General features: G+C 37.5%; 1 protein-coding gene across 1 annotated transcript in view; it reads left to right on the top strand.

The window, feature by feature from the left end:
• The window catches only part of MACROD2 (mono-ADP ribosylhydrolase 2), a 1,932,176-nt gene that overhangs the window by 641,828 nt on the left and 1,263,212 nt on the right, over positions 1–27,136 (top strand). The window contains exon 5 of the mRNA XM_059406514.1: positions 22,634–22,750. Within this exon, the coding sequence (XP_059262497.1) occupies positions 22,634–22,750 (117 nt within the window). The remainder of the gene's footprint in view (positions 1–22,633; positions 22,751–27,136) is intronic.

Below are 27,136 nucleotides of genomic sequence, written 5' to 3'. Positions count from 1 at the left end.
GGGTCTTGGTGGGCCCCCAAATTTGCATTTCTAAGGATTTCCCGGGTGATGCTATTGTTATTAGTTCCTGGGACTGCATTTTGAAAACTTATGCCTTTAAGACAACCAGCGCCTGCCATAAAGGAACAGAAGGAAATCCACTGTATACTAAGAGAAGTTGTCTCTGGGTAATGGGAGTCTGGGTAATTTTGTACTTTTACTTTTTTGTATTCTCCACATTTTCTACACGTTATGTATTCATATATAATCAGGAAAAAAAAACTTTTTAGAAGACTCCTTGTTGAACTAATAATTCATTAGTCTATATTCACCTTGTTCTTTTCAATGTCTTGTAGCAGTGTAGAGTTATTAAAAGTGAATAATGAACAAGTGAAGACAGACAGTAATGTCTGTCTCACCTACCAGAGGCAAATATTCTTTTTCTGTGTCTTCTGAGATGGCTTCCACTCAGCAGTCACCAAACAATTGCTTGGTTCTTATTATAGTTCAGTTCCAATTGTGGTAGAACTTTCAGTACAAGGAATGCTGGCTCCCCAGGGATTAGCAAATCACTTAATTATACTTTAAAAATGTTCTCTATTTTTTCCCCTTTCAATCCCCAACTCTACCTCCATCCCCAAACTCCAGGTTACAACCCCCCAAAGTTTTGTGTTAACCCATACACCTTTGGGGGGGGGAAGTCGGGTGTAATGAGCACATTCTGCTCTCCCTTTTGGGACTATATTCATTTTTGACAAATTTGCTTCACTCAGAGTTCTTAAAATAAATCAAATGGAATAATATGAAGCAAAATAAAAAATGCCATCATAATTTCAGCTATTTCTTTTGGTGTTTCTCTTCCAATAACCTTCTCCCAGACACCTTTGCTTTGTATTTTTAATCTCAGATTTTTAAAAATAAGCTGAATATAACATCCTAAAAATACTTTAAAAAATCTTGACTTCTTTTATTTATTACACTTAGAGGCATGTGAGGGGAGGGGACTTGGTTAGAGAATAAAGGTTATAACCCGCCCTGTCTGTGGAGACAGTGATTTTAATTACATTTAATTCCCATTCATTCTGTATGTTACTTGATCCACTCATTGGTTTAAAAGCATATTGATAAATACAGCAGTGGTTTAACCTCTTGCCCTTCTGCTCGTCTAGAATTGCATCCAGGCTTAAGTGAGTTTGCCACATTTAGATGTCATACTTTGTTACTTATGAGAAAGTATTGAGATCCCGGCTAGATAGTTGAGCCAATGTTTTTCTAGAGAAAAGTCTATATTCCATTATGAAAATAAATAAATAACATGTTGCAGAAGGCTTTCAAGATGTTGGCTTATAGTCAAACTATAAGTAAAGCTTTAAACTGTCTCACATACATGTTAATCGCTGTTCTTCAAAAATATTTCAGTAATATTTTCCTGAAGGTATTTAACTTTCTTGCTAACTTAGTGTTTATCAAAATACATATTTTATTTGACACTGTGCTAGGCACTGTGCTAGGCACAGTGTATATGTAATATTGCCCAGTTCAGGGGGGGACCACAGTTTTAAGTAAATGTTTCTAAAATACATTTTCTTCAGAAACTAGGATACAGCAGAAATATAAAACATTCACATGTTTTACTAACAAATCCATGAATTCAAGCAATGAAAGCAGATAGGATTGGATTCTGGATTGGATTCTGACCCAGAAACAAAAAGGGACTTTTGCTGAGGCAAATGACAAAGTTCACATAGGATGGTAGGATAGTACCAATATCAATTTCCTGACTTGGAAGGTTGTAAATTGGCTATGAGGGAAAGGGAGTGTCCTTGCTTTGGGGAAATATAGACTAGAACGTTTAAGAGTGATAGAGCATCAGGTTGGGCACCTTGTAATAAATTATATAAATGTAATAAATTATGTAAAAAACATAAAATATGTATTTAGGTATTAATTGCTGCAGTGTTTCCTTTTTTCTTTTTTGGTCACCCCCTTTTTTTTTTTTTTAAAGATTTTATTTATTTATTTGACAAAGAGAGATCACAAGTAGGCAGAGAGGCAGGCAGAGAGAGAGAGGGAAGCAGGCTCCCTGCCGAGCAAAGAGCCTGATGTGAGGCTTGATCCCAGGACCCTAAGATCATGACCTGAGCTGAAGGCAGAGGCTTAACCCACTGAGCCACCCAGGTGCGCCTTGGTCACCTTTTTTTTTAAAAATAATTTATTTCTTCATTTGAGGGAGGGACAGAAAAAGCACAAGCAGAGGGAGAGGCAGAGGGAGAGGGAGAAGCAGACTCCCTGCTGAGCTGGGAGTGGACATGGGGCTTGATCCCAGGACCTGGAGGTCATGACCTGAACCAAAGGCAACTGCTTAACCATCTGAGCCACCCAGGCACCCCTCTGCAGTGTTTCTCATATTCTTTATATCATGGTATTTACTTTGATTTTGTATCATAACATTTAGTATAATAATTACATAATTTATAAAAACTCTTGATCATATAACATTTTGAGCAAACAATTAATTTTGGTTTAAAGAAAGGAAACACCAGAAGACTTGTTTTTTCTTTGACTACTTTGTGTTTTCTTACCATTAACAGGAAAGGTTTGATGGCTATTTATTTTTACCAGTGGATCAACTTTTATTTTCTGTAACTCTTTTGGGTTTCTAGTTTCTCAAATATAGATTATAAGTTCAAGATTTAATTGAGACATTTTATTGCATATAGTATTATTCTTTTTCCTCCCTACTGTTGGGCAATGCAGTTTTACTTTTTAAATTCTTCTTGTCCATTACTAAGGGTGAGAACTAGATAATTATTGGTTTTACAAAAGTCACAATACATAAAGAAGAGAACATTGTATTTTTTCACATGTGCATCAAATACCAGGGTTCTGGCTCAGAAATCAGGAAGAGCACAGAAAGATACAACTGGAGTCCTTCCTAGCTTCACTGTTACAGCCAAAATCCTGACATTCAGGCATATTTACAAGACCCATGTTTCAGAAAGCCCTTATGTGCTTTGAGTGGGCTGAAAAGAATGTGAAATAATTTTACATGACAACTTTTTCAGAAGGCTGGATGAGGAACATGGCATCATCCTTGAAAGAGAAAATCATCTTTGCTTGTATAATAACCATTGTGTTCTGTCCTTTGCGTTAGGCATATAATAACATTGCAAGATTCACTTTGAACCTTTTTAGACTGTTGTCAACACATGCTGGTTGGCAGGCAAGATATGTCTCTACCATAGAACTGTAATACCTGCAAGACGCATCATCTTGCCTTGGGAGTGAGGATAGTTCTTGACCCCTTTAGATTCCCTTCCAAACCAGCGCCTCTGCAAGAGCACCCTGATGTTAGAAAAAATGATGACGCTAATGGTAATTACATCACCTCCACTTAATGAGTATTTACCATGTCTGAAATGCCTTACATTCTTGATCCAAGCTAATCTTGAAAGATGTCCTTAAAGATAAGGATTATTATTTCCATTTTACAAATAAGGAAATAGGCTCAAAAGAGCTAATCAGCTTGCCCAGCTTCACGAGTAATCATGGTGAATGAGAAATTTGCCCATCAGTTATGAATCTGGAACTTGTGCCTTTTTCAGAAAACCTGTCTGAAGTCAGAAGGATAACAAATGGATACTGGCATGGCTGAGAAAAGTTAGGATTTCACCTAGATGGCAGATTGTGCTGACTGCAGTAGAGTAGAGAAACACTGGCAAATCATCTGCTATAAGGACAAAGAATTTTGCTAGATATCTTAAATTTTTTTTAAATATATATTTTTTTTAAGATTTTATTTATTTATCAGAGAGAGAGGGGGAGAGAGCGAGCACAGGCAGACAGAATGGCAGGCAGAGGCAGAGGGAGAAGCAGGCTCCCTGCCGAGCAAGGAGCCCGATGCAGGACTCCATCCCAGCACGCTGGGATCATGACCCGAGCCAAAGGCAGCTGCTTAACCAACTGAGCCACCCAGGCGTCCCTTAAAGATTTTATTTATTTGACAGACAGAGATCACAAGTAGGCAGAGAGGCAGGCAGAGACAGAGATAGAGAGAGAGAGAGAGGAGGAAGCAGGCTCCCTGCAGAGCAGAGAGCCCGGTGTGGGGCTCGATCCCAGGACCCTGGGATCATGACCTGAGCCGAAGGTAGAGGCTTTAACCCACTGAGCCACCCAGGTGCCCCAAGATATCTTAAATTTTTTTAATTGAAATGTATTAATATACAGTGTTATGTTGGTTTCAAATGTATGACATATTGATTCAATAATTCTTTACAAGACGCATCATCTTGCCTTGGGAGTGAGGATAGTTCTTGACCCCTTTAGTGCTCACCATGATAAGCATAGTCACCGTCTGTCACCATACAACGTTATTATAGCATTATTGACTACATTCCCTACGTTGTACTTTTCATCACTGTGACTTACTCATTTTGTAAGTGGAACTTTGTACTTCTTTACCTCCTTTATTTATTTCACTCCTCCCTTACCTACTTCCCCTCTGGCAATCCCCAGTTTTCTATATTTAAGAGTCTGTTTTTTGGCTGTTTGTTCAGTTCATTTTTCTTGTTTTATATTTTAGACTGTACATACAAATGGAATTATATGGTATTTGTCTTTCTCTGTCTGACATATTTCACTTAGCATAATATCCTGTTGTCGAAGATGGCAAGATCTCCTTCCTTTTTATGACTGAGTAATAGTCCATTGCAACTAGCTATCTCAATTATGATATGAAACTCTGATGCCATTTTGTTAAAGGCAATTCCTCTTTATATTTCTATCCACAAGGCTGAGTAGTACCTGGCATATGGTAGATGCCCAGGAGTCTTACTGAATTAAAAAAAAAAAAAAAAGAATAAACAAGGTAACTGAAAAGTTTACCAGAATTAACTGGTTGAAGAGTTAGGAGGGAATTACCAATTAAGATGTCCAAAACATCTTAATTAACTGGTGACCAGAATTAACTGGTTGAAGAGTTAGGAGGGAATTACCCATTAAGATGTCCAAAACAGTTTACTTACTTATTTTTAACTACAGTATGGATCAAGGGAGAGGGGAGGGTAGGTTTACAAAGAATAGAAAAAAATTTTAAAAAGAGTGCTCAGTCTTGACCTAATAAATTACACATTTAAGCATTACCTTGATAAAGAAATAGGCATGTAAAACTAGTGATCATACTCTTTCTTTTTCACTCTTTGCAATTGATTTTATTTTTTGCTTTCTCCTTAGTTGGAAATGCCTAGTCCCCATAGATATTATGCCTGCTGATTTTATATTACTCAAGTCTCACTTTTTTTTTCTTTAATTGTCAAGCGTTCTTACCTAATATCACTCATACTGAAATAATTTCCATGCTCCTAAATTAGTTTATTAAAAATTTTTTTTCCCTCAAGCCATCTTTCCTAGTATAATTAACTTAATATATCCATCCTCTGAATTTCGTTTTCTCCTACAGCCATTGGGCCTGGTCATCAAATTCTCCAGGGCACTTACAGCTCTTCATTCAAAAACACTCCCATTTACATTCTCCCTGTGTTATTAGGTAGCATGTACTCCAGATGAATTTGGAAGTACCATTTTCTTCAGCCCTCTGGTAATAAACTGGGTTTATTTTTCATCAGTTCCAATATTCATTTTCAACAGAAACTATCAAGATTGTCATTATATTATTTACTAAAAGAAGATACATCTTCCTAAATGTCCTTAAATACAAAAACAAAACAAAACAGAACAAAAACCACGTAGATTCCTTTTCTACAGGGCCCACATTTTTAAATAGGCCATGAACACAGTCCATGAGGTATGGTTTCCCATGTCTGCCAAGAGTTCAGCTTTCTGTTCTTCCCATTGAGAGTTAGGAGCCAAATGTGCACCAGTAATGATTGATGAAGCAATGGTGTCCCAAACTGTATTCACTTTAATTTCTGGTTTCACAAAACTTACAACACAGTAAGTCCCCAAATTATAACTTGTTCCTGATATTTATGATGTATATAAATTCTTTATTACCTAGCAAAGAAATACGGTAGCATAAAAGTGATCAGCATTTTCTTTAAACAGATCATATTTCTGAATTAATTTCTGAAAACATTCTTAGCAGGAAAGGTTACAAGGAGCTGGGGGCTTTCTGTGTCCCTTGACCTTTGATTCCTGTGCAGCGGTGCGAACTGTCCTCCCCTTCCCTCATTTATCTTCTGTCGTTCTGAGTCATTACAGAACATTTTCAAACATCTTCTGTTTCCATACTGTGTTTCGTTTGCAAATTTAGGGACATACAATATTTTCAAATAATTTTTTTTAAAGAAAAAGACTCCGTACCTGTGACATAGTTAAGTCTTAACACTGTATGCTTTACATCTCTACCATTTGACTTTTGAGTCTTCTTTATATTTGTGGTCCCTGAGATTTCATGAGATATTCTGGATACTAATTACTAGAGTGTTGTGCCGATGGTAGAGGGAGAAAATGTTTTCTTAGTGGGACCTTTAAAAACTGTGGCTGTGGAGGGAGGATCGCTCTTACTCCATCCTGACAGGGATGGTGGATTTAATAGGTTCCCTGGAGCTTTTCATCACATTATAACTCTTTCTGTGATGGTCAGTTTGGGTCCACATTATGTGACCTGACTTTCAACTCATCTGAACTGCCATCAGACTGCTCAGGAATTGGAGGCTACTGGATAGCTCCATTGTTTTCCTAACTGGAAAACAGCAGTCCTGCAATGAAAACCCCTGACATAGTCCAGAATTATGCTCTTTAGAGCCAAACTGACTCAGACTATACCTGGAAGCATCTTTGCCTGCTTAAAGTAATGTGGCTGGAATGCCTTATCATAATGTAAATCTGTGTTGCTTTGCTCTACAATAACAGTGTTTCTATCTCTCACCATCTCCCATTCCAGGAGGTTGAAGCTGTTATCACGTCAACAGTGCTCCTTTCTCAGTTCACTTGCATTGCTCTCAGCATTCCTGCAGAAAGGACAATGTCTCCTAAATGTTCTTCCCAGACCCAGTGCATGGTATTTAAATTAAGAAAGCTCAGACATGTCTGAAAGGAGCTGAGGTATTGCATCCAGCCTTGCCAATCCACTGATTAAAATTCTTGCCAAGTGTTACATTATGCACAGCTTCCTTATTTTGGCTGTAAATTTCATTGCGTATTTTTTCAGGATGAGAAAGTTTGTACTTTTTATTTAATAAGCCCACATAATAAACACAGCTTTCTTCAAAACTGAGGTGTTGGATGTATGTCCTATGTTAAAATATAGGGCTTCCTTGTGGAGGAAAGCACATGTGACCTGTTTTAACTTCTCCCACAAACATTTTAGATGGCGCAAAATGGTTCTAGTGGGGAAAAAGAAAATAGACATTTCAATGAGCTGCAGAGTTATCCAAACCATGGCTTTCTCCTCCCTGACATCTCTTTTCTATGAATTTGAAGAGTGAACAAAACTTTCTTTTTTTTTAAGGATTTATTTTTAAATTTTATTTATTTGACAGACAGAGATCACAAGTAGGCAGAGAGAGAGAGAGAGAAAGAGAGAGAGAGAGAGAGAGAGAAAGGGAAGCAGGCTCCCCGCTGAGCAGAAAGCTTGATCTCAGGACCCTGAGATCATGACCTGAGCCCAAGGCAGAGGCTTAACCCACTGAGCCATCCAGGTGCCCCTGAACAAAACTTCCTTTATCAGCACAGAGAAACCCATCTACCCCCTCCTACAGCCAACAGCCCTTGTCCAGCCATGCATTTTTTATTTTTAATGGGTGGACATGTGAATCAAAAGTTCTCATCAAATAGAACTTTCTCTAGCAGAAAACTTTGTGAAGACTTCTTCACATTCACTTGCCAGTCTGGTGAGAAACATCCAGTGTTTTGGAGAGAGAACGCATAGGTTTAGCAGAAGTTTGTCTAGAAGAGGCTATAACACAAGACTTTGGACCCAGCGACTAGGCCTGCATTGAAAAAGGGAAACAAATAGAAAGTTTTGCTCCATTTGCTTCCAGAAATGTATTTTCCTTTGGCAGCGCCTTGTAGGAGGAGGGCACATTTGAGGGTCTGGAGGTGGGGAGTTTAACTGACATTAAAATAAGACAGACCTGGAATTTGAGGATTGAATGCCCACCTGCAGATCAGATTAGCACTAGAACCCTCTTTTAGGTTCCACTTGCAAATTGCTACTTTAATTCTTAAAAGAAATAATTCTGAGTATCTTTCTTTCTTTCTTTCTTTCTTTTTTTAAATGGAAACATATTCTGGAAAAAAAAATAATCTAAACCTATTTATTTAGAAATATTTTAAATGTGTATATGGGAATGAAATTTCAGTTCCAGAAATTACATGTGACACTGCTCTGTTCTCATATCATTTTAGCTTAAATATTGTATTGTAATGCTAAACTTTAATTTGATATGTGGTGCTTTTTTCTTTTTTTTTCCCCTCGAGAATTTTTACTAGCATATTCCCATTTGAGTCTAGAATTGTTAAGGCAGACTCTTCATCCATGCGGGCCCATATAATGAATTTTTACTGGAAAGAAAAAAGGGGATTTCATCCAAATTGTAAATTATTATTGGATTGGATTTTTCCTATTTAAAAAAAAAAAAAAAGGCCAAGCCTTTTCTAAAACTTAGTCTTTAATAAGTATTTAACTTTTTCTTTAATCCAAAAAAAATAAAAAAGAAAGAATAATTTCATTGCTTAACAGAATGATCACAATTTTGCCCTTAAGCTTTTTCTACACATAAGATTATCCCTCAGACCTCCTGTTGAAAATAAATAATGGGAGAAGAGAAAGTTGATATTTGGATTGGGGCAATAAATGCCATCTTCATGTGTGGACTTTGGGGAAAAGGGCTGCTTATTATTTATCTCTTCTCCAGATATACTGAGGCATTAGTCCTAATTATACTCAAGCAGAGTGAGTGGCAAATAGTTTAATTTACCAAAACAAAGATTCTCTTTTGTATATGTCAAGATTTTACATTTTTGCAAAAACACGTATATGGACAGGTTTTTATCATTTCTCTTCAGACAGCAAATTGAAAGTTCAGAGAGATTTCCTTTCTTTTCTGTTCTTTCTTTCTTTTTTTTTTTTCCTGGTCCTAAAGATTTTTTTTTTTTAAGATTTTATTTATTTATTTGACAGATAGAAATCACAAGTAGGCAGAGAGGCAGGCAGAGAGAGAGAGAGAGGAGGAAGCAGGCTCCCTGTTGAGCAGAGAGCCCGATGCGGGACTTGATCCCAGGACCCTGAGATCATGACCTGAGCTGAAGGCAGAGGCTGTAACCCACTGAGCCACCCAGGCACCCTGGTCCTAACGATTTTTAATCCTTTATCATCTCACCTGAAACCATTAGTGTTTCCTGAAGCAGATGGGAGTATTAACTACAAAATGACATATTACTTCTTTGTAGGAAGAAAATGAGGAGAAAAGATTCTGTAACACGATTGAAGTTTAAAAGCTGAATTCCTTGAGGAAAGATTACCTTTCTCCATAGGTCTCATTTTTTGATAAAACAAATGAGGTTGTCTTAGAAGCATCTGTTAACATTGACCTACATCATCCCTAGTGTTGAACTTGTGTCCCCAGCCACTGGGAAGTTTTCGATAAAAGAGGAAATATGTAAGTTGACTCATTTTTTATTTCTTGGAAAGGGAGAGGGCTCTGACATTGCATTTCTGTTTGACCTACTCTCTATTAAGACGACCTACCCAGAAATAAGGGCACAATCTATGCCTTTAACCCAGGCAAAACCACACTCGAGAAGCAGATCTATTAGGCTGCCTAAGAACACAGATATTATTTCTTCCTTACTTAAAGTAAAAATTTCCATGAATGCTTAGACTCTATTAACATCAGATTTGAAGATTATTTTGAGGAGTTATTCTTTCAAGGGATATAGTGTTAAGACCTGCCCATTCATATTTCCTTGAAAAGGGTCTCTGCTTGGGTTGGAGGAATGTGGTTGCCCTTGAATAAGAACTGAGTTAGATACTTTTTTTTTCCCAAGTAACCTTGCCAAATTGAAGAAGAAGAAGGAGGAGGGGGAGGGGGAAGAGGAGGAAGAAGAAGAAGTGGGGGAGGAGGAGGAGGAGGAGTGGGGTTTACTACAGAGCTCTTGAGGCACCAGCTAATATATCCTTTGCCTGAAAATCCCTGTCATCTCTGATGACAAATTTACCCTTCATTAGATTGTCTCTGTGGACTTCCAGAGAAATACGATCCTTATTCTCTTCTCTGGATTCTTTAGTAGCACCTACCCTGAATAAATCCAGCATTATTGCTGATGGAAATATTCCTTCTTGCTGAGAGCTGATGAAATAGAAACCATCTTAAGGTCACATGGCTGTTGACTGCCACATTCTAGGTTCTTCTAGCTGCCAGTCCTTCTTTAGTAATATGGTCAGCACTGCCCTGGCCCCCTCCATTGATCTGTTGGGAGTTTTGCCTCCTGTTCCCTTTCCAGTGTTTTGTCAGCACAGGATTTCTTAGTAATTAATACTTTTGTAATAGTCAAAGAAACATGACTCCTCTGGGATTTCAAAGCACATGTTGAAGCTAAATTAAAATGTATACCTAAAACATTTAAAGATGGCATTAGGTTCTAAGTTACAGAAGTCCCATTCCCATCCCAGATAGTGGCTTACAAAAGACATATGCTCATTAACAAAAAAATGTTTTATCTCACTGAATGAGAAGTAGTCCTAATTTGACATCTCCACAGATGCCATCAGAGATTCAGGCACCTATCAGCTCTTCTTTCTATCATACCAGAGTGCAGCCTTCATGTTCATTCTCATTAGATAGTTACTGAAATCAGGCCACCAAGTTTAAGTCTCAAAGGTGGAGCAGCATGAAAGACCACTAGTAGGGGACGCCTGGGTGGCTCAGTTGGTTGGACGACTGCCTTCGGCTCAGGTCCTGATCCCGGAGTCTTGGGATCGAGTCCCACATCAGGCTCCCAGCTCCATGGGGAGTCTGCTTCGCTCTCTGACCATCTCCTCGCTCATGCTCTCTCTCACTGTCTCTCTCTCAAATAAATAAATAAAATCTTAAAAAAAAAAAAAGACCACTAGTAGGAGCACAGTAAGAAAGCCTAATAGTAGTAGTGGTAGATAACAAGATAGATATCTAGATAGATAGATAGATATGTCTGCTGTATGAGTAAACCCTTTGTAATGAGGTTTCTTGGAAATGCACTTAATGGCATCTCTTTCCATCTAAATTGGTCACTCGTATCTTTTTCATTTTTGAAAGAGCTTCTGGTAAATATAGGTTTTTAGTTGGGCATATAGCCAACCCCAGTCAATATAGAGATTTTGTTAGTAGGGAAAATGAGAATTGATAGTGGGTAGACAACCAGTGATTGATGTCATAATGACATTTTCTTTGGTCAAGGATTTTTTTTCTTTTCTTTTTTTTTAAAGAGAGAGCTTGGAAATGTGGAAGGAGATGCGTGGAATTAGGTCTTGAGTGATGTGTTTACACATGAAGTTACCATAGACTAAATATATCTTTATTATAACCTGAGTAGGATTTTAACCAACTTGACTTCCTAAGCCTCAAATCTAATGATGAGATAGAGCTCATAGATTTGTATTTTTCCCAAGAAAAATTTTGGTAGGCCTGTTTGTTTCTGAAGATAAATATTCTTTTATCCTACCTTGAGAGTTCAAGTTTAACAAGAGAGAATAAATAAATAAATAAATAAATAAATAAATAAAATATAATAAAATAAAATTATTTCTTGGGTATCTGCACAATTAGATAGGTCTTAGATTCTAGTAGATAGGACTATCTCCTAATTTTTAAAGATCAGTCCTTTAGCTTTTAGATTAGAGATGAAGAAAGCTGAGTGTGTGACCCTTAGCTGAAAATTGCTCCAGATTCCTGGGAAGATATGTGTCAATGTTTATTCTCTTGTGTTTGTCATCTTCTGCTGGGATCACAGCCCAGGTCTCATAGTCAAATTGACCAGCAAGATCAGGAGGCCCATAACAGAAGTTAATTTTTAAATCAGCCCAAGGCTGTTACACATAGCTTAATTCCTTGCATCTGTGAAGCTTCAAGATGTGGATCTCCTTGTCACTATATTGCTTTTTCTAACAGATATTTCTTCTCTTCCCTAAAGGGAACACTGATGCTATTTAGTACCTGACACATAAATCTTCCATGTAGGCTGCAGGTGACCTCTAATGGAATCAACTTTTCACCTGATTACTTCAGCTATATTGTTTTTTTCTTTCCTAAGAGTTTATGACAGCTATTTAACCTTTTTCCTTTATATCATCACTTGAGAAAGGATTATTACTTTATATTTTTTCTGATGATGGTGACCTTTCTGTGTAACAGATCACCCCCGAAGTTTTGTGGCTTAAAACACCTATTTATATAACTTGTAATTTTATGGGTTCACCAACAAGCTGGACAGTTCTTCTCATGGACAGGTCTCACATACGCATTTGTGGCCAGTTGCTAGGAAAGTTGAGTGCCAACGAGTCTAGGATGGTCTCAGCTGGGATAGCTTGTCTGTTCAGCAGGCTGCCCTGGGCTCATTTACAAGGTTGCTGAACAGAAATGTGAAAGGCCTCTTGAGTCTCAGGCCTAGAACTGGCACAGGGTTGCTTCTGTCTCATTCTCTTGGCCAAAGCGAGTTATAAGATCAGCCTAGATTCAGGGTGTGGGGAAACATATTCCATTTCTTGAAATGAAGAAATGATGGAAAGAGCTGTAGAGTCAGGTTTCCAAGAGCATGGATGCAAAGATGGGAATAATTGTTGCAATTTTCTGTGCAGCAATTGCACTGATAGAAGTGTCTACCACAGTAACGTTCTTTGAGCACAGATACAGGGACTGCCCAAGCTAAGCACTGTACAAATATTACCTTATTTAATTAGAATGAGAACCTTAGAGGTAGATACTAATATTATACTCATTATGTAGATGTAGAAACTCTAAGTGATAGAGTCTGGAAGTTTGATTCTAAAGCTCTGTTGATCACTTTGTATTTTGACTTCAATTTTTTTTAATTGTATACATTTCTCAACAAAAATTTTTTGAGCATGCACTTATAAATTGTGTGTGTTTACTTTTAAATTATATACAGGTGCTTATTGTTAATCTGTGTGTTAAATATTAGTAAACTTGAGCTTAATTCTTATCTTTTTAGATAAAAAATATAAATATCAAGAAAAGTTTAAATTTATTCTTACATCTCCTGTATGGATGTCTTGTGATCTTACTTTGGAGGCCATATACCAAAGACTTCTTTATGCTTGAGGTATTTCATGACTACTCTGTATATCTTTGAGTGAAACAGCATTTAATTAAAATCCACTTGCTACTAGTGTTCAGTTCTAGTTCCAGTTAATATTGCCTGCTCTAATAGCAAACAGGTAAGGGCAGGGATTCTATCAATATTTGATTAGGACTCATGGGGGAATATAGCTCTAGTTAAATTTAAAGAGGATCTTCTGATTTGGTAGAGCCATGACTTGTGACTTGGTGCATCCGGTGAATTCTCAGATCACTTGCCACAGGCCCAACTATTCACCACTCTTCGGAGGTTTGTCAAAGAAAACAAGGTAGTATAGAGGAGTGGTTCTCAAAATTCTCTGTTAGTAGTGGGCTTCCATGCTATCTGTTGAGATTATGAAATGCATATTTTGGGGCTCCACTGCTAGGGAGACTGATTTTCTAGATTTGAGGTTGGGTCTAGGAATCCACTTTTTTTTTTTTTTTCCCCCAAGCTTCCCAGGTGATATTGGCCAGACTTCAAGAGCAATGAAACTTAAATTCATATTTGCCACTTAACAGGTGGATGACATTAGACATTTACTCTTGCATTGATTGAATTTCCTCAGCTATATAAAATGGGAAAAGTATAAAGCCCAGGACCATCTTGCAAGATTGTTTTGAGAGTGAAATATGTGGTCATTTTGTCAAAGGACTTTTAAAAACTAATGTATTAACATGTGATCTATTCCTCTAATTTTTTGGTCTATTAAAAGATATACTCTTGGAGTGCCTGGGTAGCTCAGTGGGTTAAAGCCTCTGCCTTCAGCTCGGGTCATGATCCCAGAGTCCTGGGATCAGACCCCCACACCGGGCTCTCTGCTCAGTGGGGAGCCTGCTTCCTCCTCTCTCTCTGCCTGCCTCTCTGCCTACTTGTGATCTCTGTCTGTCAAATAAATAAAAAGAATCTTTAAAAAAAAAAAGAAAGAAAGAAAGATATACTTTCCATAACTATGATATTCTCTATATTGCTGATTACTTTTTATTTCAGTGAAAACATGGTTCTGAGCCTGTCTGTCCTCTTCACTTGCCTCCCAAGTAAAGGGACCATGATTGTACTTCTTTGCATGAATGGCAGTAAAAGAGAGTAAGGATTAAGAATATAAAGTTTAAGCAAACCTGGATTCTGAGCCTAACTTCTTTGTGATCTCGCACTAACTTCTAAACATCTTCTTTGTTAAGTAGTCATTCTAATAGAGCTTACCTGTCAAGAAGTCTATGATGATTAAATGTAATAACATAACCAACATTTACTGCATGCTTGCTACATACCAAGCATTATTCAAGATGGTTGTTATATAATAACTCATTTGCTCACAAAAACCTTATGATTTTGAAGAGAGGTCCTATAAGGGTCCCTGTTTTGCAGAGGAAAAAAATCAAAGTATGGGGAGCTAAAATGGTGGCACTGGGACACAAACCTCTGCCTTTTGACTCTAGAACCATCCTCCTTCCCACTTTGCAGCACTGTCTCAAACAGGGAAAGCTTGCAAGTCACTTAACATATCAGAAGGCGCATGGTGAATCCTCAAAAGATGTGACATATTATTACCATCATTTGATTTCTTCACAGCTTCTTGCGGAATGCTTTGTGTGAGGTATTTGTTTAATAAATTTATGTTGATTTGATTTGGAAAGAACTCTTGTATTCTCTTGGGCTTCTTCTAAAAGATATATTCAATGGGAGAGTCTCTTATTTTTCAGGCTAATGTGATTCATGCAGCTGCTTTTAGATTAAGTTACTGTCTTTTATTTACAAAAGAAGATTAAATGAATATGTACAGATCTAAGAACTTCAAAATCCCCCTTGTTAAAAACGGTTTAAAAATTTGTCATAGGGCCAATTTATAAAATAACTGGATTTTGCTATATAATGTGTTTAATATTTTTCAAAACATATTTAGAAATCTTCCCTGTTTTTTTGTTTTTTGTTTTTTGTTTTTTGTTTTGCTAGCTCTTACAGTTAAAGGCAGGAATTACCGGTCCACTGTATCTGAAGGATTCCTGTTCAGTGCTTTGTGACTTGCTTTTTCTTCCCTATTTTCAGGATCAACTTGTTCATCTCTATGTAAAATGGGGAACTTTACCTGAGAAAGGCCAAAAAGGCAGGGTGGAATGTATGGGGTAAAATAAATCTTAGGTCAGAAAAATTGATGTGGTTTCATGTCCCAACTCTTTTGTCTTTATTTTAGCTATTTAAATTAGTGGATTAAGACAGTCCTGTAAAAACATATTCAAACTCTACACCCCAAGGTACTACTGGACAAAAGTAAAAAAATAATCCCCCCTCAAGCACAACAGAAATCCATCTAGCTACCCCATCCGGAGACAGTCAAATTCTCTAGGCTATGGTGGAAGGAAACCTACCCAAGATGGCATAATTAATAGGCTGAATTCTTCTGGATTTAGATGTTGTTAGATAACTGGAGGAAATATGCCAGGAGTCAAAGGCCCTTGCCTTAGTTAACCATCTGCCTGCAAGCATTTTGGCCCTGGTGTCAGGATAGTAAAGGCAGGTTTTTCAGTGCAGCAGAAAATCTGGTTTTTGGAAGAAGATGCAGCTAAACTCCTCTTAGCCCTAACGAAGAGCAGCTCTATGAGTGACCTCAGTGTTCACTCCATTCCTAGCTGATCATACCACAGACAGTTTTTTAGGCAGTCCTCAACCTTTATCTTCTATTAGTCTGGTTTCAATCACAAAGTGAGAGGAACAACTATTTGAATGAATAGGACGGGCTGGTTTTGGGGTTCACGGAGTCCTCAGTGTCTGGCATGATTAAGAACTCCAAGGCATACCAAAGAAAATGAACTTGGTTAAGATAATGTGTTCATTCTAGTGGTAAAATCTAAAAAATTTTTTGCATATAAGTTTAAAAAACAGCAATCAAGCTGAATGAAAATTATCATTGGAGTATTTACAGTTGAAGTAAAAGTATCAGCCAAGGCAAACTACTATAACAAACACCCCCAAATCTCAGAGGTTTTGCATAATAAACTTTTGCCTATCCCTGGATTGACAGTGCAGTATGGGAAGTGGGGGTGATGCTTCCACACAGACATTTAGGGATTCAGGCATTTTCTGTTTAGAGGCTGTACCATCTCATGGGGAATTAAAGTCTTCATGGAGGAATGCATGCAGACAACAGAAGATGATGTGGAAGGCTGGGTGCCCTAGTTTTAGGGATTAGATACAGAAGTAGTTACATCATTTTTACTGATACTCCTTTGAATAGAATTCAAACTCATGACCTCACATAACCTCACTACAAGAGAAGCTGGGAGTTGCTTTCTAGCTATATAACCAGAAAGAAAAATAAGTGGACTTCAGTAAATATTTAGTTATGGAGCTTAGTCGTCATTTGTTTTTGTTTTTTTTCCCCTCTGTGAATATTTCTTTTATAGGGTAAAGAGGCATCAGTAGTCTTATTGCTCCCTGGAAAATTGTGCTCAACTTTCATTTTTCATTTAGACTTTTGGTGTTGGGTTTTTTGTTTGGTTGGTTTCTGTTTTTGTTTTTTGGTTGTAATCGGATTTAGACATTTTGGGTCAGGCTGAATACCTTTTATGACGGTGTAAATGCTGACTGGTGGTCCGCTATCCCCTCCTACCTGGGGGCTGGGGGTGGGAGAAATAGAAAAAGTGCTGCTGTGTTACATCTCACATCTTGCCACTACCCAGCCTGATGCCTTTTTAGGCTGACCCCAAGAGAAGGAAAAGGCGCAGATTTTCTGGTAGGCTGCATCAGAGCCAAGGGAAATGGGTAAATTTTCAGATTCAGTGAATTCTTAACACTTTTAATATGGAAGCTCGCCACTAGATTTGTGACCACATTGTGACTCTGTATTTAACTTTGATTTTCCATTTCTGGTTCTTTGGATTTAACTAGCCTGATTACTTCTTTAGTATTTAAAAAAAACTACACTAGTTTTCATCCCAAATTTACTTGCATTTAATTCAACTTACAAAAGTCAGTTCTTACAAAAAGTCAGTTGTTAAGATAACTAGGGATATAGGGGCTCCTGGGTGGCTCAGTCGGTTCAGCTCAGGTCGTAATCCTGGGGGCCTGGGATGGAGCCCCATGTTGGGCTCCCTGCTCACCAGGGAGCTTGCTTCTCCCTCTCTCTCTGCTGCTCCCCCTGCTTGTGTTATCTCTTTCTCTCTCTCTCTCAAATAAATAAATGAAATCTTAAAAAAAAGAAAAAAGATAACTAGGGATATGAAAAGAGTAAGCCACCTCCTGTACCCTGAATGACTAAAGCAGTAGAGACTTTTTAACATATAACTGGAGCTGAATGACTAAAGCAGTAGAGACTTTTTAGCATATAACCAGTCTGCTGTGTTTATATAATAACTATAAAACAATTTATAAGTATGAAAATAAGGGTACATGCCAGAATGTGGGAACATAACAAGACATTATTGTGGACTGTAAATGTTGTGAATGGCTTTTTAGAGGAGGTAACATTGCAACTGGAAGTTGAACAATGAGCAAGACCTTGCTAGGCAGGAAACAGGGGAGGGGTAGCTGGATATTCTGACACTTTGCAAAGGAAGTCGGCTTGTGTTTAGGGAATGGCAGGGATTTAGATGTGTCAGATTACATGATGCCAAGGGAGTGAGAGTGGGATGATGTGAGGTTGGGAGGTTAAGTTGGAACCACATTTGTGAAGTGTCTAAAAGACCATAATTTATAGTTAAGGGTTTTATAATGTAAGATATGGGAAAAAAACGAACATTACTTTAGTATGGAAGTGATGAAATCAGATTTGCATTTTAGGAAAAATAAGTCGAGCAAAAGAATTGACAATAAGTTAGAGAATTTTAAGATCTCATACTGAGTTTGTATGTGTAGAGACATTATTTATTTTTTGTCTTTCAAAGACAAAACAACCCACTCTCAAGTACAGATTGATACAATAGATAATACCATTTCCCATGTACTTTTTCCAAAGGCCACATATAGCTCTAAAATAATATGATACCATGTTTTAGCCAATAGAAAATGCAGTGTATACTTCCAGCTTCTGATAATGACAGACTAGCTTGTATCAGAGTAGACTTCCTACCAATAGTAATTTAAAATTCTTGACAAAAATATAAAAGCAATGACAGAAAGTGTTTATAGGCACTAGAGAGCAACTAAAAGCAAGCTGAAACCGAAAAGGATTCTACCTTGGAAAGAAGAAAACGACACTGGATGAGATTCACATTTAAATGGCTTTGACCCCATGGTCCCCCCATGCCCCACATGGGAAGTGGCTGATAGGGCTCAAGGGAAAAACAGTAGATTTACTGGCTTTAGGAATCATAGGACTGACTTCAAGGTTGTCAGAACGACTAGGAATTCAAATTAAGATTCCTGAAGAGAGAGGGTCACAGAGGAGGGAGCCCTGAAATCTGTAAATGAATACCTGTGATCTTTGGCAGAGCCTTAAACTGTACATGTACAGATAAAGAGTCCAAGGAGCCCAGGAAGAAAACGAGAGCTAGAAGGATGAAAGAGCAGAACATTCAGTTTCTCACTTCAGGGATATAGAGTTTAGAGTTTTAGTTCCCCTGAGTTAGAAGGAATTGACAAACACTTGGGTTTTCCATTGAAGCTCTGGAAGGTTCATTCTTTGGGCGTGAAGACCATCTCCTAGGAGTAAGGGAAAGAACTGGAATAAACTTGCCTTAACAAAGCCTAAACTTACATCTCCGTGTTACCTGGCAGTAATCTGCTTGCCAGAGCAAACTACAATGCTGTTTGGAGGAAGAAAATATAATTTAAAACCTTTACAGCATATTCACAGTGTTTATATACCATCAGTAATTCCTGGGCATGCAAAGGAACAAGAAAACGTGACCCAGAGTCACGGGAAATATCAGTCAATACAAACAAACTCATAGATAACATAGACACTGGAGTTGTCAGACAGGATGTTAAAATCACGATGCAGAATCTGAGGAGGAATTTACATGGAAAGGTGGGAAATGGTGGGCGAGAAGATGGGAAAAATCAGGGAGGAAAACTGTAAGAAAAACAACCAAGGGAAAATATCAAGATCTAAAAAATAAATCTCTGAAATTAAAAAGAAAAATTGGATGGAACTAATAGCAGATTTAACACAACTCAGTAATAAAAAGACAATAAAAATTAGCAAAAGACATGAGCAGACACTTCCAAAAAGAATATATATGAAGGACCAAGAAGCACTTGGCAAGATATTTAACATCACTAATCATCAGGGAAATGCAAATTGAAATCACAATGAGATACCCCTTTAAGAATTGCCAAAATTAAAAAGGCTGACTGACAACACCAAGGTATTGCCAAAACTTGAACTCTTGGGGCAACTGGATAACTCAGTGGCTTAAGCCTCTGTCTTGGGCTCAGGTCATGATCTCAGGGTCCTGGGATCAAGCTGCACATCGGGATCTCTGTTCAGCAGGGAGCCTGCTTCCCCCTCTCTCTCTGCCTGCTGCTCTGCCTATTTGGCAGATCTCTGTCTGTCAAATAAACAAGTAAAATCTTAAAAAAAAATCTTGAACTTTCAGACTTTGCTGGGTCTACATGTATACTGGTATAATCATTTAGGAAAACTGCATATTAGTTCATTATAAAGTAGAATATATACTGACCCAGCAATTTTATTAATAGTTATTTTTACAATGGGAATAAAAATATATAGTTACAAAAGGACTTGTAAAGTATGCAGATTTATTCACAATAGCTAAAAACTGTAAATATTTATAGTTGAATGGACAAGGAAATTATGGTGCTTTCAACCGTGGAATAGTACTTGGGGATCAAGAGAAATGAAGTACTACTGCATGCAACAGTACAGATGAATCTCAGAAATAAGCTGAGTAAAAGAAGCACATCTCCACCTTCTATCTCTTTTATGAAGTTTGACATTATATAATGGGCAAAACTTAGCAAGGATGGTCGAAATCAGAAAAGGCATTCTCTCTGTGGGGTGAGAAGGGAAATTGGATTGAAAGGGCGCAAGAGAACTTTTTGGGTTCTTGGAAACATTTTGCATCTTTATTGGTATCGTGGTTACATGAGTATACATGAATATATACTTTTATATACTCATCAAAACTGCACATTTGAAATCTGTGCCTGATGGTATGACCGTTACAACTCATAAGTAGAACTGATGGGAACTGAAAGGCCATGTAATATGGTGCTTCAACATGCCACATGCAAGGATTGAGGTAAGATGGCCTGGATTTCGGTCCTGAAGGCAGTGAATTACAGTGGGTCACAGTATGGTTGCTCTATCAGACAAACCTAAGGTTTTGAATCACATTGCCAATATTTTGTGAACATTGGTAGGTTACTAACATCTTCTAAGCTTCTCTAAAATGAAAATGATAAAATTAGAATCTGCTGGTAGAGTTGTCCTGAGTATGGTGGCTGGCATATAGACGCATTCAATAAATTTAAGCTGATGTCATTATTAAATAGCTTTTCAGCCGCTCTAATACAGTCATGAATGCTGGTATAACATGAAGATTTTGAGAATTAGATATCTACAAGCTGCATTATACTGCAATCTAAATAATGCAGACAATATTTGACAGCATGTGATTAAATACACTAGCAAATCCTATTTTAATCATCCATTTCAAACTAAGTAACTAATTCTTTGCCAAGAAAAAAAATGTTCAATTTAAAATACTTTTCTCATAAAATAAAATAAAATAAAATAAAATAAAACAAAATAATTCTCTTGAAACTCTTATAAAAAAAATTCAAACATAAATTAGGACCTGATTTTTTTCCTAAAAGTCTCACCCTCTGTTTCCCATCTCATGATCACTTTTTATATTTTAGTATATTTTGGGGGTGCATATATGTGTGTGTATGTATGTGTATGTATCTTTGTATAATTGTGTGTGTAAAACTTCGTAAGCAAAATTGTGACTATATGATTTATATACTCTTCTAAACCTGACATTTCCCTTCAAAATCTTTCCATGTTTAGGACTAGTTGCATAGAGAGTTAGCCCATTCTTTTTAGCAGCTGCATAATAATATTGCACTGATGGATTTTGATTTATCTAACTTCTCCTTTGAGAAGTTCCAAGTTTCCCCTATTATAAACAACTCTGACATTCTTAGAGTTAAAGCTTTTGCACTTGTGTTAATTATTCCATAGAAAAAAATTTTTTTAAGTAGAATTGCTATGTGAAAAGGTTTGAACAAAATTTATTAAGGTTTTTTTGGAAGAGAAAAATTGTAGGTGTGAGTATGTGCATGACTGAACAGTGAAAGAATGAGGATTGGATCGTTGAAGATTCTCTGGGTCAATTTCATGGTGGTGTGGACGGTGGAGAGAGGGGGACATCTTCTGACCTCTAATACCTTGCTTTATTTTCACATCCCAGCTGACTCTTACTCTCCCCCTTTTTGTCTCTTTACCCTTCATTTAGCAATCTTGCATTTCCTTTCATTCCAAGGGGCCCATTCAACAACAACTAAGAACCCAAGTTTTCAATTTCCCAATGTAAGTGCATATGATCTTTGAGCCTTCCATCTGTGCACTCACACCCGTCCCATCCAGTCATATGAAGTTTTAATTTCCAACAGCATCAGATTTGTGCTTTCATAAAGGCGAGTCTCACTGTGTAAGCCAGACGTGAAGGGAAGAATGAGAGGCCAGAGGACTGAAGGGACTTCAGACTGGTGAAAGGCAGGAAGCTGTTTATGTAGGGGAGTGAGGGCCGGAACAGCTGAAGTTCTTGGCTTAGTCCCTGTCAGATAAGTGAGGGTGGTTTTATGGGAATTTACTAAGACACAAGCTGTGTTTGTGTCGTGCTGTTGGGGGAGGGGGAGCTCTGAGGTGTGGCTCTTTTTTTAATGACTTTAATTCTACTCTCAGTTTTAGAGTGAGTACGGGTGTTTTAGAGAGCTATTCTCACTTTCTTCTTGACCTTTTCCTTCTATAACCTGTGGTATGTTAGAGGCAATACTTACCATCTTGGGAGACAGAACTGTTAGCATTTCTTTTGCACCGTGTGTTCAGTGACCTCAAGTTAATAGTTTGAAATTGGACATAGTGGGAATATTTACACAATTGAGAATAGAAAAGGCAACAAATCAGGGATTCCCCCATCCCAAGACATACTGTTGTTTAATGTTTACCAGCACACTACATGACTTCTATAACCCTTCTACCTCTGCTCAATACAAACACACACACACACGACAACAGTGTTTAAAGGATTGGATATCATGGGTTTTCATCCTTGAGACTACGGTGATTTTCAAGACAAACAAATTGCGTTCTTTTTCTCATCCTGTTTCTGGTTTTACATTTACTTCCAAAAGGACAAAAATGAGCTAACTTTTTCTCTCTCTCTCCTAGTGGATGGCTGCATTCACAGAGCAGCTGGACCCTGTTTACTGGCTGAATGTCGTAACCTGAACGGCTGTGAAACTGGACATGCAAAAATCACATGTGGCTATGACCTGCCTGCAAAATGTGAGTACAGTTCTTGTGAACACTGTTTCCATATCCACTGAGCACGCTTATATGGTTTTATCCCTCAAGTGTGTAACTGGAAAGGGAAATGGTAGTGGTGATATTTAATTAAATGTGCTTATATTCGGATTTTGTACTTGGTAATAGAGTGTGTGTTCCAGATAGTTCTTCAAATATATTTGTGAGTGTAGGTGATATTTTTGTTCAGGTCTTTGGCAGAGTGTTTCTGAAACAGAGAAATAAAAATATGAGCAAAATATACATTATAGTATTTAAGTGCTGTAGAGTGACAGCTTTTGGAAATGATGCCAATTTCTTATTCCTTGTTCAGGTTTTCTTGATTGTGGATGTGTTTAGAGCAAAGGAGATCAAAGTGATGTATTGTGTTTTCAGCTGCCATGTAAAGGCTGATTGGCAATTACAGCCAAGGCATCTGTCACACTTTGCTTTCAGGAAAAGCCAATGGAATGTGGTTGTCAGTGTGAGAATGTATTTGCTCTTTGAATGTGGAATGGTCAAAATTTCCATTATATTTAAATAGAGAGAAGTATTGCATTTGATTGACCTTGTTACCTAGTCTACCTAGTCGTTTAGCCAGCTGAGTGGGGGTGGTATGGAATAAAAATACCGAGAGAGAAGCTGGTTAAAGGCATGGATCTTTTAATCACATAATCTTCAGGGCTTGGCAGGTGGAGGTAAAGGGTTTCATTGCACCGTTAAGGTGTTCATTGATCTGGAAATTGGTACACCAATTAGTTGTTTATTCTATTCTTCTGCTTCTTATGATACTGCCTGGGCCTGTGAATACATTGTATGTAAGATTGAAGTGAGTTTTTGTTTTTCCTTTTTTTTTTTTTGCAGTGGAGAAAATGTGAATAAAAAATAACAACACAATCTGTAAGATGCTTGTTGGGCTCTGTATAGACAGGTTATGTAAGAATGAATTTCCTATGGGTGTGTGTGAGTAGAAAGATAGTGTGTTATATTTTAAAGATTACTTTAGAGAATGTTTAAGTCTGAGATTTTATAGTAAATGTCATATATTAAAATGATATTTTTTCTTTATAAACATTATAATACTGCATTCTATATTTCTCACAGTGGGTTCTAGTGAATGTATATCAACTTATCTACTATTTAATTTCTCCTTCAGTGTCTTCTCACTTTTCTTTCTTCCTTAGTGTTTTTATCTTGTGTGAAAGAGTCAAATCGTGTGCCAAAGGTCCCCCTCACTGCCACTTGAAATGTGTATTTATGTCAAATAAAGTCCTTTGTGTACAGTGGTGTTTCAAACAGTTCTCCCTTTGAGTTAGAAAACCTGAGTATTAACGGTGATTTTCCTTTCCAGGATTATATGTCTCTATGTTTACAAATATTGGTCATTTTTTTCTTTTTAACACCGTACTACCTTTGTGATATAGCTAACAGAATCCACCCTGAGAACAAGCAGATTATTGATTACTTTCAGACTTGTGTCTGTCCTTAAATTAAACTAAGAAATAAGGCCTGGTTTCCTACTGCTTTACTACTTTCTTTCTTATGTATTAAAGCACAAATAAGAAATTCTTTAACTCTGAGATTTTCGAAGACAGATAACCTCAATATTACCAAATAGGACCAAATGAAATGGTGGCTTTAGTGTGTGAGTTGATGTCACAATGATTCTGTCTAATGTTCTTGCTCCCATATGACATCCCTCCAAGTTGTCCAGCTTAGTTAGGGTTATTGAGGGAGGTATGTAGATCATGACACCAAGACCTGTGCTTGAGTCGTTTCATGTTTGAGTCATATCTCTGAGCTAAGATGTGGCTTTATGGGCGCCCCGCAGGCCAACTGAGTCTTTGTGGCACAGGGACTCTAGTTAATGAAAGTCCGTCCACAGGACTTGGTACGGAATCTGTGTGAACTGAGTAATGAGAGCCTTATACACACTCAGGTCACCGTGCACAGCCCACAGGGGACATCAAATTGGAAAATCATCCAGCACCATAGAAAGGACTAGACTTGGGATGGCAGTGCCACCTCCTGAAAGTCACACACATGGACTACTTGTGAATAAGTCTTGGTATTTCTCTATATTTTAAAAGATTAGTGATCTATACTAGAAACAAAGAAAACCAAGGAAAGCAACCAAGCAATATGGAAATGAATAATAATAGCTTACATCTGTATGACACTTTATAGTTTTCCACAGTACTTTCATAAGCCTTTATATTTAAATTATATTTTATAAACATTTTGTGTGTGTGTTGATTTTCCCTTTTCCTATCTCTGAAAGATGTTTTTCTTTCTCATCAATTTGGTTCATCCATTTCAGAGTCATTAACAATCCACAGATGTGCTTTTGTAGACAAAGAATGAAAGGGAGCTCATTACATACTGTTTGGGTCATTTTCTCCCTCTATATTTAATAATTCCATGACAGTTTGACAGCAGAAACTAGTTCCTATCTGTCCTCTGTGACAGCGGGTTTATCATTATGGGGTACTAAAGCCAGTCATCCAGCCACCAATGATAATATCTTCATGCACAAGCAATTTGTTTGGAAAACGCTATTGTCTAGGTTACAGACAAACTTGGTAGTTTTGGACTGGTCTTTGCTTCTTCTATGCTGCCAAATTAATCTGTTCATAAATGCTTGTATTTGAGTTAATCATATTTGTAGTCTATATTCTGTGACTCATCATAACTGGGGGAAAGAAAAGCCTCAGATTTAGTTTATTCTTCATTGTTTGGATGTTTTGATTTCTTTTGATGTAGAATATCCGATCGTTCTTTTCAAAAGCAATTGTAAGAGTGGACAGAATATTGGCAAGTATTTCATTAAAGGAGATTGCTAAGAAATGACTTAAGAGGTAGACTAAGGACTGATTATACAGTTGGACCTTTTGGGACCTTCTCTTTTATAATATTAGACTCATAATCAAATTTAGACTTCTATAGCATTTTAGAAGCTTATCAACATGTGGAACCTTTCTGTTCATTCTGTCATCATTCTACCAGAGGGCCAGCTTCATGTGGCAGAAGTTTATTCCAGGAGTCACAGTTTTATTGTCAATATCTAGTATAGTGTTTCCTGGATATGTGCTGAATTAATGTGGATGAATGAGTGATCAAATGAATGGTTTCAGAACTTTTCACCAGGAAAGTAGCTTTACAAATGTTTCTTCTACTAATTCTTTCCCTCCTGCAATGCATTTTTCCCGGTGCTGGTAGGTTAATGTTCCTAAGTCCAGAGTCCTCACAATTGTCTATAAGACTCTAAGTGATGTGGCCCTCCTTACATCTCGGACATCATCTCCCTCTGTCCTCTTCCTTGCTCACACAGGTTGCTTTGCTCATCTGCAATGCATTCGCATTAAGAGTTCCTTCTGCCTGGAATTCTATTCTTTTCCATACCTACCTGGCTTGCTCCCTCACCTACTTCAAACCCTTGCTCAAATATAACCTCCAGTATTGCCCTAACCAACCTGTTTATAATTGTTTTTCTGCTTTATTTATAACTGATTATCTGTAGTATTTAACCTTCAAATATGTGGTACCATTTATTTACTGATTTTATTTTTTGTCTGTTTCCCCGTATGAAAATGAAGGCAGAGATTTTTTTTTTTTTCCTGCATCTTTTTCGTTTACTGCTGTGTCCATACAGGTTAGGGAAATGTTTGACGCATAATAGGGACTTAAAATCTGTTGAGTGAATGGGTAAAAACCTAACTCTACTCCTCTCAAGATCCTTGGATGGGTCTTTCTTTAAACACAGACTTATTAGCCTGATGACCTTTGGCCTTCCATGATTCACTGCCATATCCTGCACTAACAAGCTTTTACCTGATCTGAATTGCTCACACTGGTTTGCCTGTACACAGGGTCTGTATTGGGGCCATCTGGAAAGCTCTTTGCCCCTTTCCTGTCTTCTGGACTCAACTCAAATATCACTTCTGTCATGAAACAAGTCTTCCTTATCAACTTAGCTAAAAGCACTTTCTTTTTCCTTCAAACTCATAAATACAGCTTGTTAACATGCTGAGAGCACTTTTCACTACTTTTTATTGTTATACATACAAGCTTTCCACCTTTCTATCAGTTCCTTGTATATAATGGGCACTAGAGAAACATCTGCTAAATGAAATTACTTGTTCAAGGTGGAAGATTGGTTGATAATTGGTGATGGGCAAATGTAAAAAAGACAATTTATATTAATATCCCTGAGAAATGATAAAATTAGGGTTAATTATCCATTGGATTTTTTTTTTTTTTTTTTTTTAGATTTTTATTTATTTATTTGACAGAGAGAGATCACAAGTAGGCAGAGAGGCAGGCAGAGAGAGAGAGGAAGGGAAGCAGGCTCCCTGCTGAGCAGAGAGCCCGATGCGGGACTCGATCCCT

Source organism: Mustela nigripes, chromosome 7 (assembly GCF_022355385.1).
Source record: "Mustela nigripes isolate SB6536 chromosome 7, MUSNIG.SB6536, whole genome shotgun sequence".
In the NCBI taxonomy this organism is placed as follows: domain Eukaryota; kingdom Metazoa; phylum Chordata; class Mammalia; order Carnivora; family Mustelidae; genus Mustela; species Mustela nigripes.
This window is presented reverse-complemented; position numbering and strand designations above follow the sequence as displayed.